General features: G+C 43.9%; 1 protein-coding gene across 2 annotated transcripts in view; it reads right to left on the bottom strand.

Moving 5' to 3' along the window:
* Window positions 1-13,864, bottom strand: part of PRKCH (protein kinase C eta) — a 232,007-nt gene that overhangs the window by 91,180 nt on the left and 126,963 nt on the right. For both annotated transcript variants that reach the window (NM_001076863.1, XM_010809464.4), the window contains 6 exon segments: window positions 2,696-2,869; window positions 3,054-3,197; window positions 6,752-6,879; window positions 9,739-9,868; window positions 11,381-11,469; window positions 13,261-13,295. In NM_001076863.1, the coding sequence (NP_001070331.1) occupies window positions 2,696-2,869; window positions 3,054-3,197; window positions 6,752-6,879; window positions 9,739-9,868; window positions 11,381-11,469; window positions 13,261-13,295 (700 nt within the window).

Genomic DNA, 13,864 nt, shown 5'->3' with positions numbered 1-13,864 from the left:
AAGTTGCTGAAAGTATTTCTTAAAGGTTCTCAACACAAGAAAAAAATTCTGTTAACTAAGTGTGTTGATAGATGCTAACTAAATTTAGTTGTGGTGCTCATTTTACTACATACGGAAATATAAAATCATTTTTTGTACACCTAAAACAATGTTAAATGTCAATTATATTTCATTTTTTAATGTGCAAATTTTTAAAAAGTATAAATTTTGCAAGATGTATTACAGAGATTTACTCTCTTAATAAAACCATTTTGGATTTTTTCCTTAAGAAGACAGGGGTGGGGGACTTCCCTAGTGGTCCAGTGGTTAAGACTCTGTCTTCCGATGCAGGTGACACAGGTTCGATCCCTGGTTGGGGAACTAAGATCCCACACACTTCAGGGCAACTCAGCCTGAGCGCCACAGCTACTGAGCATGCGTGCCTCTACTAGAGAGAAGCCCATGTGTTGGAATAAAGTCTGTGCACCACAACCAAGACCCAGGGCAGCCAAAAATAAACAAATATTTTTTAAAAGGAGGGTACAGAATGGCGTGCAAATATATACCACCATTTACGTTATTTTTTAAAAATAAATACAGATGCATATATGTTGTGTGTATGTATGCTTTTGTGTACAAACAATTCTCTGAAAGGCTATACATGAAACTACTAATAATAGTTTCGATCAAAGACAGGAGATGAATACTTGGAGAATGCTTATATTACCCACTGCATACAAAAAATTTGCTTTTTCATAGTTTAAATCTGCAATCTGGTATATCATTCTTCTGCTTAAATGTCTTTCATTCATTCTTAGGGCTAAAATACAAGCTCTTTTAACAGAGCCTTCAAGGCTCTCACAGCCTGGTCCTGGCCTGCCCCACTTCTTCAGCCCCAGTTCTCCCCAGGCCCCTTCTCAACCTCACATTTTACGCTTGTGGGCTTTATTCACCCTTTTTGTTCCTGTTTACTGGTGGTGGTTTAGTCGCTCAGTCATGTCCGACTCTTGCGACTGCATGGACTGTAGCCCTCCAGGTTCCTCTGTCCATGGGATTTTCCAGGTAAGAATTCTGGAGTGGGTTGCCATTTTCTTCTCCAGGGGATCTTCCTGACCCAGGGACCGAAGCTGCATCTCCTGTTTAGGAGGCGGATTCTTTACTGACTGAGCTACCATAGAAGACCTGTTTACTGGTAGACCCACTGGAGCTGTTCACCTTGTACAACACACTCCCTTTCACTCTCTCTGCCTGACTAATTCTAACCGGTCCTTCTGGTTCCAGTGTCGCTGTCACTTTCCCTAGAAATGCCTGGCAGCATCCCTGGACCAGGTGTGACGCCCCCATCCCACTCCTACCACGGCCTTTACCTCCCTGATGGTGGCAGAGACAAGGGACGTGTCCTGAATTCTCTTTCAGAATGCCTTTGAGAAGCAAGAAGGTTGGGAAATAACTGCCAGACCCTCCCGATGCCTTCATAGGAGCTCTCTCCCCTCTCCATTGACAGCAGAAGCCCAGTCCTGAGCCCAGTCTAAGTGGGCTGCAGAATGCCCCGCCTCAGGGATGAGTCAGGTGGATGGGAGCCCATTGTGACAAAGCAGCTTATCTCGGCTAGATATTCGCTCTTCCAGCCTCCTCTGCAACTCAGGATGAGTATATAACTCAAGTCTAGGAAAGATTTTTCTATCCCTGATAAGAGGAAAGTGCATGAAGCCCTTCGACCTCTGCTCCCTGTGCTTCCTGCTTTAGATGTTGTCATGTGATGTGAGATGGTTAGGGCTGTGATATTAGGGCAAGTACCTTGAGACCTCAAGCAGAAGAGATGCCGAATGACACTAAGTATCTCATACAATCCTAATAGTGCTATCATGAGACTTCTCAAGAAAAAAGCCTCTACTATGAACTAAACTCATCCTTCCTGTTTATTGCGTAAACCACTACCAGTCATATATTCTGTTAACCACAGTCAAAAGCATTCCTAATTGCACCCCATGATGAAAGTGGTCGCTCAGTCGTGTTCGACTCTTTGCGACCGCATGGACTGTAGCCTACCAGGCTCCTCCGTCCATGGGATTTTCCAGGCAAGAGTACTGGAATGGATTGCCATTTCCTTCTCCAGGGGATCTTCCTGACCCAGGGATTGAGCCCAGGTCTCCCGCATTGCAGGCAGACGCTTTACCATCTGAGCCACCAGGGAAGTTCCCACCCCATGATGGGGTAGACAGAATCCCAGGATCAGTCCACAGAATCAAGCAAAGGGTCCTTGATTGAGGCCAGGAGCAAGGCCTTGGCACATTACAAGTCAAGGTGCCCTCTTTGGGCCTATCCTGGACTGAACTCTTTTCCCCGGGTCAGAAACAGTTTAGCATTTAGCAATAGAGCCAAGGTCAAAGTCACCAGGATAAGCAGCCCATGATGTTCACTGTCTTCTTGGACTTCTGTAACCTTCACTCTGCTAGAGAAGACTTATGTACAAAGACATTTTTAATCTTAGGACACACAACCCTCAAAGTGATCCTTCTCCAGGATAACATGAAAGGAAGCGGTTAGTTCATTGGTTCTGGTCATCAGAAGTCACTGGGTACTTCAAATGACTCTACCTTGGAAGTCTCCACCCCCCAAAGTTTCTGATCTGCTACTTTATGAAAGCTTCGACATATTGCAGTCTAAACTTTCGAAGAAAGGAGGCCATGGGGTGGTGAATGGGAGTCATACTTACAGGGGTCTGAAAGCAGCAGAAGAGCTGCGTGAGGAAGGGGTGACTGCGGGCCAGGGACAGGATCCTTTTCTCGGTCATGGTGCACTCCACATCGTCATCCTGCAGGATCACGTCCTTCTTCAGCACCTTCACAGCATAGAGGTCTCCTGTTTCCTTGATTCTTGCGAGCATCACCTATGGCAAAGCAGCATGAAGGAGCGTGAGCAGGAGAACTCCTGCAGCTCTTAGGGTATGGCCTTGCCTGGGGCAGAAGGCCGATGGCAGGTGGGAAACAGGCGTGTGGATACATTTCTGTACAGACAAACAACCTCCATGGAGCAGGCTTCCTTTAACCCAAACAGCTAAAGCCAAGACTCACCTTCCCAAAGCTGCCCTTCCCCAACACTCGGATGAACTCAAAGTTGTCGATCCCAAGTCGGTTGGAGGAATTTACCCCAATGCCATTTCCTTCTTTGGTGCTCTCCTTTCCTTGTCGTCTTAGGGTTGATCTAGAAACAAGCTTCTGCAAAGAAGAAATACATGGAATCAGAAATCCCAGTGGAACTTGAAGCAGTTACAGATGGAGAAGACCTTACTTGCAGCTTCACCCCTCAATATAGCACATGGGGAGAGATTAATACAGCTTGACATGTGATCAGGTTTTGCCACTCAAAGCTGCTTCAGCATAAACTCCTGATCTGTGCTTACTGTATTTGGGTAAGAATCATTTAAAAAAAAAAAAATTGGAGAAGGCAATGGCACCCCACTCCAGTACCCTTGCCTGGAAAATCCCATGGACAGAGGAGCCTGGTAGGCTGCAGACCATGGGGTCTCGAAGAGTCGGATACGACTGAGCGACTTCACTTTCACTTTTCCCTTTCATGCACTGGAGAAGGAAATGGCAACCCACTCCAGTGTTCTTGCCTGGAGAATCCCAGGGAAGGGGGAGCCTGGTGGGCCGCCGTCTATGGGGTCGCACAGAGTCGGACATGACTGAAGCGACTTAGCAGCAGCAGCAGCAGCAGCATTTAAAAATATATCTAAGCCACTGAGTTTCAGTTTGTGCTCAAATGGCAGTATACAGAAACACTGTCTCAGCCTGGGCCACCTGCTTGCTTTCCACGGGTGACCACATTCTAAGAGCGCCATCTGGTGTCCAAGTCCTACAAGTAGCAGATTTCACAACTGCTCAGAAAATCAAAATGAGAACAAAAGAAGTAACGTGATAATATACATTTTAAATTATAGAAGAGAAATGAAAATTAATGTAAATATTGGAACAATGAGCAAATATATGAAGGATAACATCGACAACACCTATAATCTCATGAGCCCTCTTCAACAAAAAATAAAAACAACATAAATATACACACATCGATCTTTACGCTTGATTAATTTTTAAAAAGACAATGAAATTGTTGTTTCATAATTTTAATTTAATTTAAAATTTTGCATGCTATTATCATACTAACATATGTTAATTGCATGCTATTAACATATTATGCACAGTTCTAAATGTCCTTCAAGAACATGAGTTTTAAATATCAGTTTAAAAAGCTGTCCAATAATTCATTTTATGGATATATCACAATTGATTCAGTAACTCCCCTGATACTGGACATACAGAATATCCCCATTTTTCTCTATATAGATAACACTCAGTGATTGTACTTGCATGCAAATCTTCATATCAGGGTGATAAGGAGTCTGGGCTCTCAAGCAGGCTGCCTGGGTTCAAATCACAGCTCTGCAACCTAACCCTGTGACCGTGGACCAGTCACCCACCTCTCTGTGCTTCAGTTTCCACTCCTAACAAAGGAGAAGTTACAACAGCTGCCACGTGGCTCGTTATGAGGAGTAAATGAATAACTGCGCCTAAAGCTCTTAGATCAGTGCCTGGCACATTCAATAAACCTAAGCTGCATTGTCATCACTATCAGCAAGATCATCATTAGCATCCTCTATTCAGATAACTTTCCCAAAAGGGAACTCTTTGAACCAGGGATTTAAGTTTGAAGACTTCGGATGCACGGTCAACTTGCCCTCCAGAAAGATTAACCGCCAATACAGTGAGAGCTCCTAGCTCACCAGATGGAACCAGAAGAACTCTTCAGGGAGTTCTCCAGCCCCATCCTGCAGAGGACGCTACCTACAGACAAGACGACAGTGCAGATGTCCATCTTGGGATATTTAAGACAAGCAGACCAGAATAGACGAGAGACCAGAAGTCTAACATCTTAGAGCATTTGACCTACTAAAAAACAGCTAATTTGGGGCAACTTCTAAGCAATGTTTGCCATAAACAGCTGGGCAACAGCCTGAAACGGCAAGGACTGTACTTATTCAACCAAGTGAAACAGTGATTGAAGACACAAAATGGATCATTTTTAAAAATCCAATTGTTTTCATAGTTTCTCCTCATAAATTTTTCCAAGACAGAAAAACTTTACCAGCTTGAATTTCACTTCCTCCACATAAATCCTTCCCCTGGTTGGGCTGGCCCTGGCCAGAAAACTTCAAGCCAGTGTTTCTCAATCTTTTTTTTCTTTTAACCCATTCTTCTCTTTTGATAGACTGAAGACGTCACTCTTTAGTGATGAACTGTCAGATAACAGATAATTTGGGTTTTCTCACAATTAAGTGTCAGAACATTAAAGATACTTGGTTCAAATGACATGTGACACTGCCCATTCTTGGAGATTGTGCCGCATGGCTCAGCTCATTCCCATGGAGTTTCAGAAGCTCTGGGGCAGGCTGAAAGCCCTAACCTGACACTCTTCAGGCATAGCAGTCTGCGTGCACGCATGCTAAGTCACTTCAGTCATGTCTGACTCTGTGTAACCCTAAGGGCTGTAGCCTGTTAGGCTCCTCTGTCCATGAGATTCTCCAGGCAAGAATATTGGAGTGGGTTGCCATGTCCTCTTCCAGGGGATATTCCCAACCCATGAATGGAACCTGCGTCTCTTACAACTGTGTTAGGAGGTGGGTTCTTTACCACTAGCACCACCTGGGCTTCCTTGGTAGCTCAGATGGTAAAGAATCTACCTCCCAACGCAGGAGACAATCCCTGGGTCAGGAAGATTCCCCAGAGAAAGGAATGGCAACCCACTCCAGTATTCTTGCCTGGGAGATCCCATGGACAGAGGTGCCTGGTGTGCTAGAGTCCAGGGGGCTGCAAAGAGTTGGACACGACTGAGCCACATTCACTGTACTTTTCCTCAAATCAAGAAATACAATGTCAGTCCAAGGCCCCGATCTACCAGATGGGGCCCTCCACCTGGTAGAGGTGGTTAGTGATGACATTTTTTGGACAACCAAGCACCTCACAGTGATTGCACTTCCCTTCCTAAGTATCCAAAGATATTTGCCAGTTCAGTCTAGAATTTTCCTGAACCAGACATCAAGCTACACATTTGAGAAGCCACAGCCATAGCCACGGATCATTCCTCAGTTCTCGGCAGACCCCAGCTAGCAAGGCAGCATTAGGATGCGGCTGAAGCTCTAACAGACCAGGGGAGGCTATGGGTCACTCAGGGAGGGGGCAAGACAAAATGCACACAGCAACAGACCCACTCCACCCACCCCCGAGAGCCGAGAGGAAGGAACTCCTGTCTGTGGCTGGACCAGAGATAAGTTCACGATCCATACAAAAACTTCACACTCTGGATTCCAGGGCTGTGGAGAGTGTCAGCTCTTCAAGTTCAACGCTTTCAGAGAGGAGGAAGCAGAGGCCCACAAGTTACTGGCCAGCTGTACAGCTGGGGACCCCACCAAGAGCAGAACCCAGGCCCCTGGATTCCAGGCTTTTCACCAGACCACAATGACAGGAAGCTGATTTACCAAAAAAAAAAAAAATCCTTTTTCTGCTTATTGCAATGTCTGCACACTCACTATTTGTTGTTACATAACTGTATATAGAACCTTATTTGTAGAAGAAAATGCTCTTTAAAAATGCAATAAATCTGTTTACTGTATTTGCTGAGACTAGGACTTGGATCACGCCACACACAACACGAGGACTCACCACATCTGGGAACAATGTCCAGATTATAATATGGGAAAACAGTAAAGGCTCACCGAGGTTGGAGAAATATTTCCGGGTTGGAGGCCCATTCCTGCCAGAGTCTTGGCCAGCTCCACCGCGTTTACCCCGCAGTTTGGGGCCACGTTCGCCTGACATCGAATGTGTACATTCATTTTACATACTGGAGGGAAGAGGAGAAAGGAATCCATGTTCAGAAAAGAGCCACGTCAACATGAGATGTAAAACAGAACCGTGATGACCTGAGAGGCTGTGGCTGGGCAACAGCACAGGCTGAACAATGCCATCTGCTCTTAAAATTCAACGGACTCAAATAATGATCCCTGACAGGGGAGCCTGGTGGGCTGCCATCTAAGGGGTCACACAGAGTCGGACACGACTGAAGCGACTTAGCAGCAGCAGAGTGTAAGTAAATCCCTGACTTTCTCTATTTCTGTTTTGTGCAGAAGCCGAAAGCCTAGCACACTGAAGAATAAATTTCAAATACCTTTTTTTTTTCCCACTGCGACTTGATGAAAGACATTCAACTATGCTACATTTTAACAATCATCACCGGTTTCCCAGCATGATTCAACACAGATTAAAATGTTCATCAGTGTGACAGCTCAGTCAACTAAGTAACAAGGAAACATGCCAAGTGACTTTATACTCTTTCTTGTGCCTCTCAAAAAAGGTAGTAATCACAAAGCCGTGTATAGATGGCTGTTCAAACAGTGAAACGTGAGTCTGAGAGAAAACCTCTAAGTACAGCCTTCCTTCTGAGCACTGTCTTTGGGTGGCCCCCACAGCACAGAACGCGGCATCCTGTGTGGCTGCCTTTCTCAGGGCTTTCAGCCTGTGGCTTCACGGGTGACAAAAAGCAATTGATTTAAAGGTCAAAGTAAGTGGCAGTTGGAAGAGCAGAGTGAAGCAAGCTAAGCTCCTGGCGCACAGGAAGCTGACTTGGGATGATGAAAGACCTGAGGTTTAATCAGCACAAAGTTCTGATACGGTTTCTTGACCTGGTTCTGCAGAGGGGAGGCAGAAATGAAACAGCATAATACATGTTTGGGGTGTGTCAGCCCATCTTTGGAAGGATGCACAGATCCAGATTTTGTGGGGGCTAAATTTATGCAATTTAGGGTTCTCTTCTTTGAGAAAAAGAACACTCTGGGGCTTCCCTGGTGGCTCAGTAGTTGGAAATCCGCCTGCCAATGTAGGAGACACTGGTTCGATCCTTGGTCCAGGAAGCTCCCACATGCTGTGGGGCAACCAAGCTGGTGTGCCACAACTATTGAGTCTGTGCTCTAGAGCCCGGGAGCCGCAGCTCCTGAAGCCCGCACACCCTAGAGCCCGTTCTCCCCAACAAGAGAAGCCACCGCAACGAGAAGCCCGGGGACCACATCTACAGGGTAGTCCTGCTCGCTGCGACTAGAGAAAAGCCCATGTATAGCAACAAAGACCCAGCACAGTCAAAAATAAATAACACAATCATTTTAAAAAAGGAAAAGAACACTCCATCAAGTAGAGAGCTTGGAAGGTGCCTTGCAAGGGAGGGACTCTGAGGCTTAAGCTTTATTAGCTTCATAGGACATCCTCCTCTCTCAGGAAGGCTGGTACGGAGACATACAAGCCAGTAGTGGCCTTTCTAAAGCACCACGTGACAATAACAGCAACAATTATAGGAATTCTGTAGGTGTGCTATCCTTAGCACCACCAGGGACAAGAACCATGCAGATGAGCCCCACCCATGGCTCTGTACAGAGCATACAAGAGCAGAAAGTGACTTTCACCCTAGAAAGGGACACCACACAGCTAATGATTAAGCAGTGCCTAAAACAAAGCCACAAGGGCACTGTCTGCTGTTTTGGTTGAAAAAGAATTTATTTCACATATCTATGAAAAAAGAATCCTTGTGACTCCCATGGACTGTAGCCCATCAGGCTCCTCTGTCCATGGGGATTCACCAGCCAAGAATACTGGAGTGGGTTGCCATGCTCTCCTCCAGGGGATCTTCCCCACCCCGGGATGGAACCCAGGTCTCCTGCATTGCAGGTGGATTCTTTACCTTCTAAGCCACCAGGGAAGCCCACACACACAAAGCACACATGGAAAAAGAATAATCAAATGGGGCTCTGGAGAAACAAAAGAATTGGCCTTTCTTAAAAACAAGGGACTAGCCCCTTGTTGGTAATAGAAGCAGGTTTGGTAAGTCCAGCCAGTGGAAGTTACCCAGTTTTATTGACATGAACTCTGCCTTCCTATGGTGACTTAGAATGTGTCTAAGTCACATGAACTTCACATGTGTTTCAGCAGAGGACAGTGCATCCCACGACAGCCAGACTATTTCAGAAACACTCAGTGAGAGATGACTCCAGGCCAATAGCCTCTCAACTCCTAACGGGACAGGGATCAACCCTCATTTCCTGACCCTTTGCTAAGGCAAAAGCCCAAAACTCAGGCTCCCTTGGGCATAGCTATTGAAGTACAAGCCCACATGGGGCCAAAGCTGAAGAGTCCTTCATCCCACCTACCTTCCGATCTCTATCAAGCTCTTTGAGAAGACACAGGGCAGCTCCAGCAATGCCTTTGTAACTCAATTTCTGCTTATTTCTGGTGAGGTCATCAGACCACCTCTCTTGCCAGTTCTTTTCTCATAAGCCAACCTTCTCTGCTGACCACCTCACCTCCTACTATCGTCCATTTCTGACCAGATGCCATTTTTTCCTCTTTCACATACATATTGAAATACACAACGACTAGCCTGTACTCAGCACTCAATAGAGGATAGCCAGCAGCCTAGCTAACGAGATGGGACATTTAATTTAGCAACTGTGTAAACATGCTGTAGTTAGGACATTTGTGGATCAAGTGCAGCTCTCTGTACATGCCTGACAAGGGACAATCTAGAGTCACAGAGATGTTTGTTTATAAAAGGTCTAAAACCACCAGTTCTAGGTCAGATTCTGAACTGCAGAATTTGGAAAGCTCGCAGCAAGGTGTTCTCATGAGGAAGCGGCTACCCCACACCCCAGCATCTCACTTTTACACTGAAGTCCTTGTCGCATTATGCCCCAGAGCAGGGAGCCACAGTGGTCGCAGAACGTCGGCACCTTATAGTTGTGGACGCTGAACTTGTGTGGGATGTTGATTCCAAACCTCTGCTCAGCAGTCTGTAAAAAGGAAACAGGAGGACGAGAGCTGAAATGCCACACCTTCTGCGAAAACCATTAACAGGAGCCCACCAAATTCATGGTGTTACTATAACACCTGAGATGGGTACGTCATTACTGCTCAGCAGCAATGAATTACCCAGGCCTGACAATGCAGACTGAGCACGTTTTCTAGTGAACAAGACTGGACAGAAACATGTGGTATACAAGATTGGTCTCCATCTTGGGAGCTTAAAAGAAATTTGAATTTTCAATTCACCTTTTATATTCAAGCTGTGTGTCTCTCCCTACCAATCCTCTCACACTTATGTCCATTTCCAAGAACCTTTGAACTTCAGGATTAAACAAGCCTTTTATAGACTACATACACTTACTATCATCACAAGTTCTTCCACAAATTCATTATATCATGAGGACAGGGCAGAGGGTGGTACCTAGCAGACATGGAATCACCTAAGGAATTCACTCCAAAGTGACATTCAAGTGGGGATCTTATTCCTCCCTTCCAGCCTCTGCCTGTCTTTGGATTTTGGTATCTCAGTGCAAAGATTCTGCTTTGATGTCACATACAATCACTTCTTGGATCAGGTGTAATCTCACATACTATTTTCAGCAAATAATTAGATTAGGCGTATGCTCTATAGGCTACATCAAATTTAAAGAAATAACAAAGAGCCAAGCATAACAAGGAGTGGGGTAATATTACTCCTCTTGAAACCTTTCTGGCCTCTTTCTCAAAAGAAAGAACACATGCCTCTACGTGTACTCTGTAGCAATCCTGGTGTACACGGTAAAGGACCATCAATTCAGAGCCAGACTCTTCAGTGAACCTGTGAATTTACCACTAACTGTTGGTCATATTTCACCCTCCTTCTACCTTCAGAATTTAGAGTGTTATACCCACCTCAGCTGGACGCAAAATGGCAAGAGTGAAGTTCAAGAATTTATGTATAAGTAAACATCTTCCCTGAAATTCCTAGACAGGCTGGAAGGGGCCAACAGTCACTTTATTTAGGCAGTGCAATTTACAGTTAACAACATATTTATCACATCAGTTGTGTCTTGCAGTATTGATCCTATTTTAAGATTTAGGCTGAGAGAGAAGATAGCTAGCAGAGGCTGGATTCTACACTCAAATACCAGTCATCCAATGCCAAACTCAGGGAACTTCTCACAATTCCAAATCTCTCTTCAAATTAGAAGAACTGATCCCTAGAGCTTCTACCCAGATGACAACTAATAGAATTATCTTAAGGACAGGTTAAGCTAAGCAAGTGCAGAAATACAACCCCATAATATAAAAAGGAGAGACATTTCAATTCTGATACCATCGTTGGCTTCAAGGAATATGGAAGGAAAGTGGGGGGTGCAGCAAAGAGGGGCAGAGGGAGAGAGAGAAAGAGAGAGATACAGAGGCGGAGAGGGAGAGAAAAAGGAGGAGGGAGGGAGAGAGGGAGAGAGAGAATGTGCACACATAAGCATGTGTAGACAATCAGCAAACTGCTGTCTTACCTTTGAATCCACTTTGTTAATATTGTTTTGGCAAGTGCAGGCTGTAACAATTAGATGATGGCAGCGTTTGTGGACAACACAGGTGCACACTAGGGAATTAAATCCAGCAGTTATACATTTATCAGAGGCTGACAGCCTAGCCAGTTTCAGTGGAGTAACAAGGGCCGCACATGCCAACATGGCCTGATTTAGACGCTGGGCTCACGGGAAGCCCAGCCCCATCCTTCCTATATTCTTTACCCTCACCCTAACTCAGGCCTTTGCTCATGCTCAAACTTCATACTCAAGTCTGGAACCTATGTCATCATTCCTGGCTTTAATCCTTCCTGTGCCTACCTCCAGAGGAATCATCTCACAGTATGATGCTGGTATCCTCAGCCCCATGATCTGAAGCACTCAATCGTGTCTCACTATCAGTCAGAACAGAGCTGAAGTTTTCCAGATGAGTTTCAGGGTCTGTCAAGCCCACTCCAGACTCACTTGCCACATTTCTTCTCTGATGATTTTGTCCCGTTAAAAACTAGACTAGCTCCTCTTCCTGGGTAAGTCTTCACCCTCCTCCACACACTGTCCACGTCCTTCTCAATTCCCAGGACATCTTCCTTTCCTATCACTTAAGTAAATCAAATTTATAACAGGACACGAAACGTATAAAAATGTTTCTTCCATGGAAACACACTCCCCATGACTTCCCTTCTAGACTGAAACTCTCTCCCTCCTCTGATCTCCTATAGCTGGCCTCCCTCATTTAAAGTGTTCCACATATGGCCTCCAGTGTACTCAGGATTCCCAGCCAGCATGACGACTTGAACAAAGTAGGCATTCACTAAGTAGCTGCAGAATGACTCAATCAATTGTTTGAATAGCTAGAACTTTATAAATAACTTTTTCTTCATTTTCATTTAGATCACTGATAGAGTGTAGACACAGTCCAATTTCCATTAAAGAGCAATGAAGCAATATTAAAAATACACATCATTTTTAAGATCTTTCAAGACTTATGAAATTTTCCAGGATTAAATACATAAAGACAGATGACAAGTCAGTAAATAGTACTATAGTCTAAAACAAATCTAGCTTTCATCAGATTGAATTCTCAGGAGAACCGAACTGAAAGTGCCCAGGGAACTAACTGGTCTTTTTATATGAGGGAATCCTTCACATAGAAAAAATTTATATTCTGAGGCATTTGTGTTCTTCACAGTCAGCTTGGCTACAGGTTTATTAACTTTATTGATATTTTCAGAGAACTAGCTTTGGATTTAGTGGATTTTCTTTATTGTTTCCCTAATTTAAATTTCACTGTTTCCCACTCTATTTTTATTATTTATTTTCTACCACTCATTTTAGGCTTAAGTTTCTCTCTTTTCTGAGATGGAAAGTTAGATTATCGATTCTAGATCTTTCTTCTTTTGTAATCTATACACTTAATACTATAATTTTTCCTCTCAGCACTGCTTTCACTGCTTCTCACAAACTTTGATAAACTGTATTTTCATTGGGTTTAAAATCTTTTTTTAATTTCCTTTTAAGTCTTCTTTGACCCACTAGCCATTTAGAATATATTGCTTAATCTCCAAATATTTGGAAGTGTTTTAATTATCTTTATGCTATTGATTTTCAGTTTAATTACACTGCTGTATGAGAAGATACTTTTTAGTATTTCAATTCTTTTATATTTGTTATTATTGGTTTTACAGCCTAGAATGTGGTCTCTGTTGGTAAATTTTCCTACGAAACTTACGAAGAATCTGTATTCTGCTGCTCTTAGATGGAGTATTCTATAAATGTCAATTTGATCAAGTTCTGATAATGTTCTTATGGTATAATCACTTAACACAGGAACAAGATTAAATATACTTTCAAAAATGTTTTCTTACCTTGGCATTGATAACCCTGTTTTCCAAATACACCCCTGGTTCAAGACAATAGGGAAAAAAGTAACCATTAGTCAAACATTTCAGCAACAACTTCTATAATCACAGTACTTAAGAAAAATAAATTTCATCCTCTAGTCCTTTATAAAAAATAAAATTTCAGAGAAGCAGCAGCAATGATGTCCTTTTTGAGTGCTTGTTACCATAAGACAAAAAGGAAACTGATAAATTAGAATACTCCAAATCATAAAAACAGGTAAGTATTGCCAATTCTCATTCCACCAACCTCTGTGGCAATCCCCCTAGTCCTTAGTGAAAATAAGCCCTCCTCTGTGTGTGACTGAGCCTCAGGCTGAAGTGTCACTCTACTGCCTAACTGAGCATTGTCTCTCACATACACATAAAGATGTGTAGAAGGTGAAGTAAACAGATGCAGATATACATACAGAGGTAAACAGATGAGTCCAGGGGACCTGACTGACCTGAGGCATCTTTCCTCTTCTCTGTGCCCACATCACCCCAGAATCTACAGGGGAGAAGTACAACCACAAGATGCCCATCATGCTCATAGCTCCCATCTCTGTCTCTCCCTAATACAGTCTCTGAG

This window comes from Bos taurus, chromosome 10 (assembly GCF_002263795.3).
Source record: "Bos taurus isolate L1 Dominette 01449 registration number 42190680 breed Hereford chromosome 10, ARS-UCD2.0, whole genome shotgun sequence".
Lineage (NCBI taxonomy): Eukaryota > Metazoa > Chordata > Mammalia > Artiodactyla > Bovidae > Bos > Bos taurus.
The sequence above is the reverse complement of the archived record's forward strand: the minus strand, read 5'-3'. Positions and strand labels throughout refer to the sequence as shown.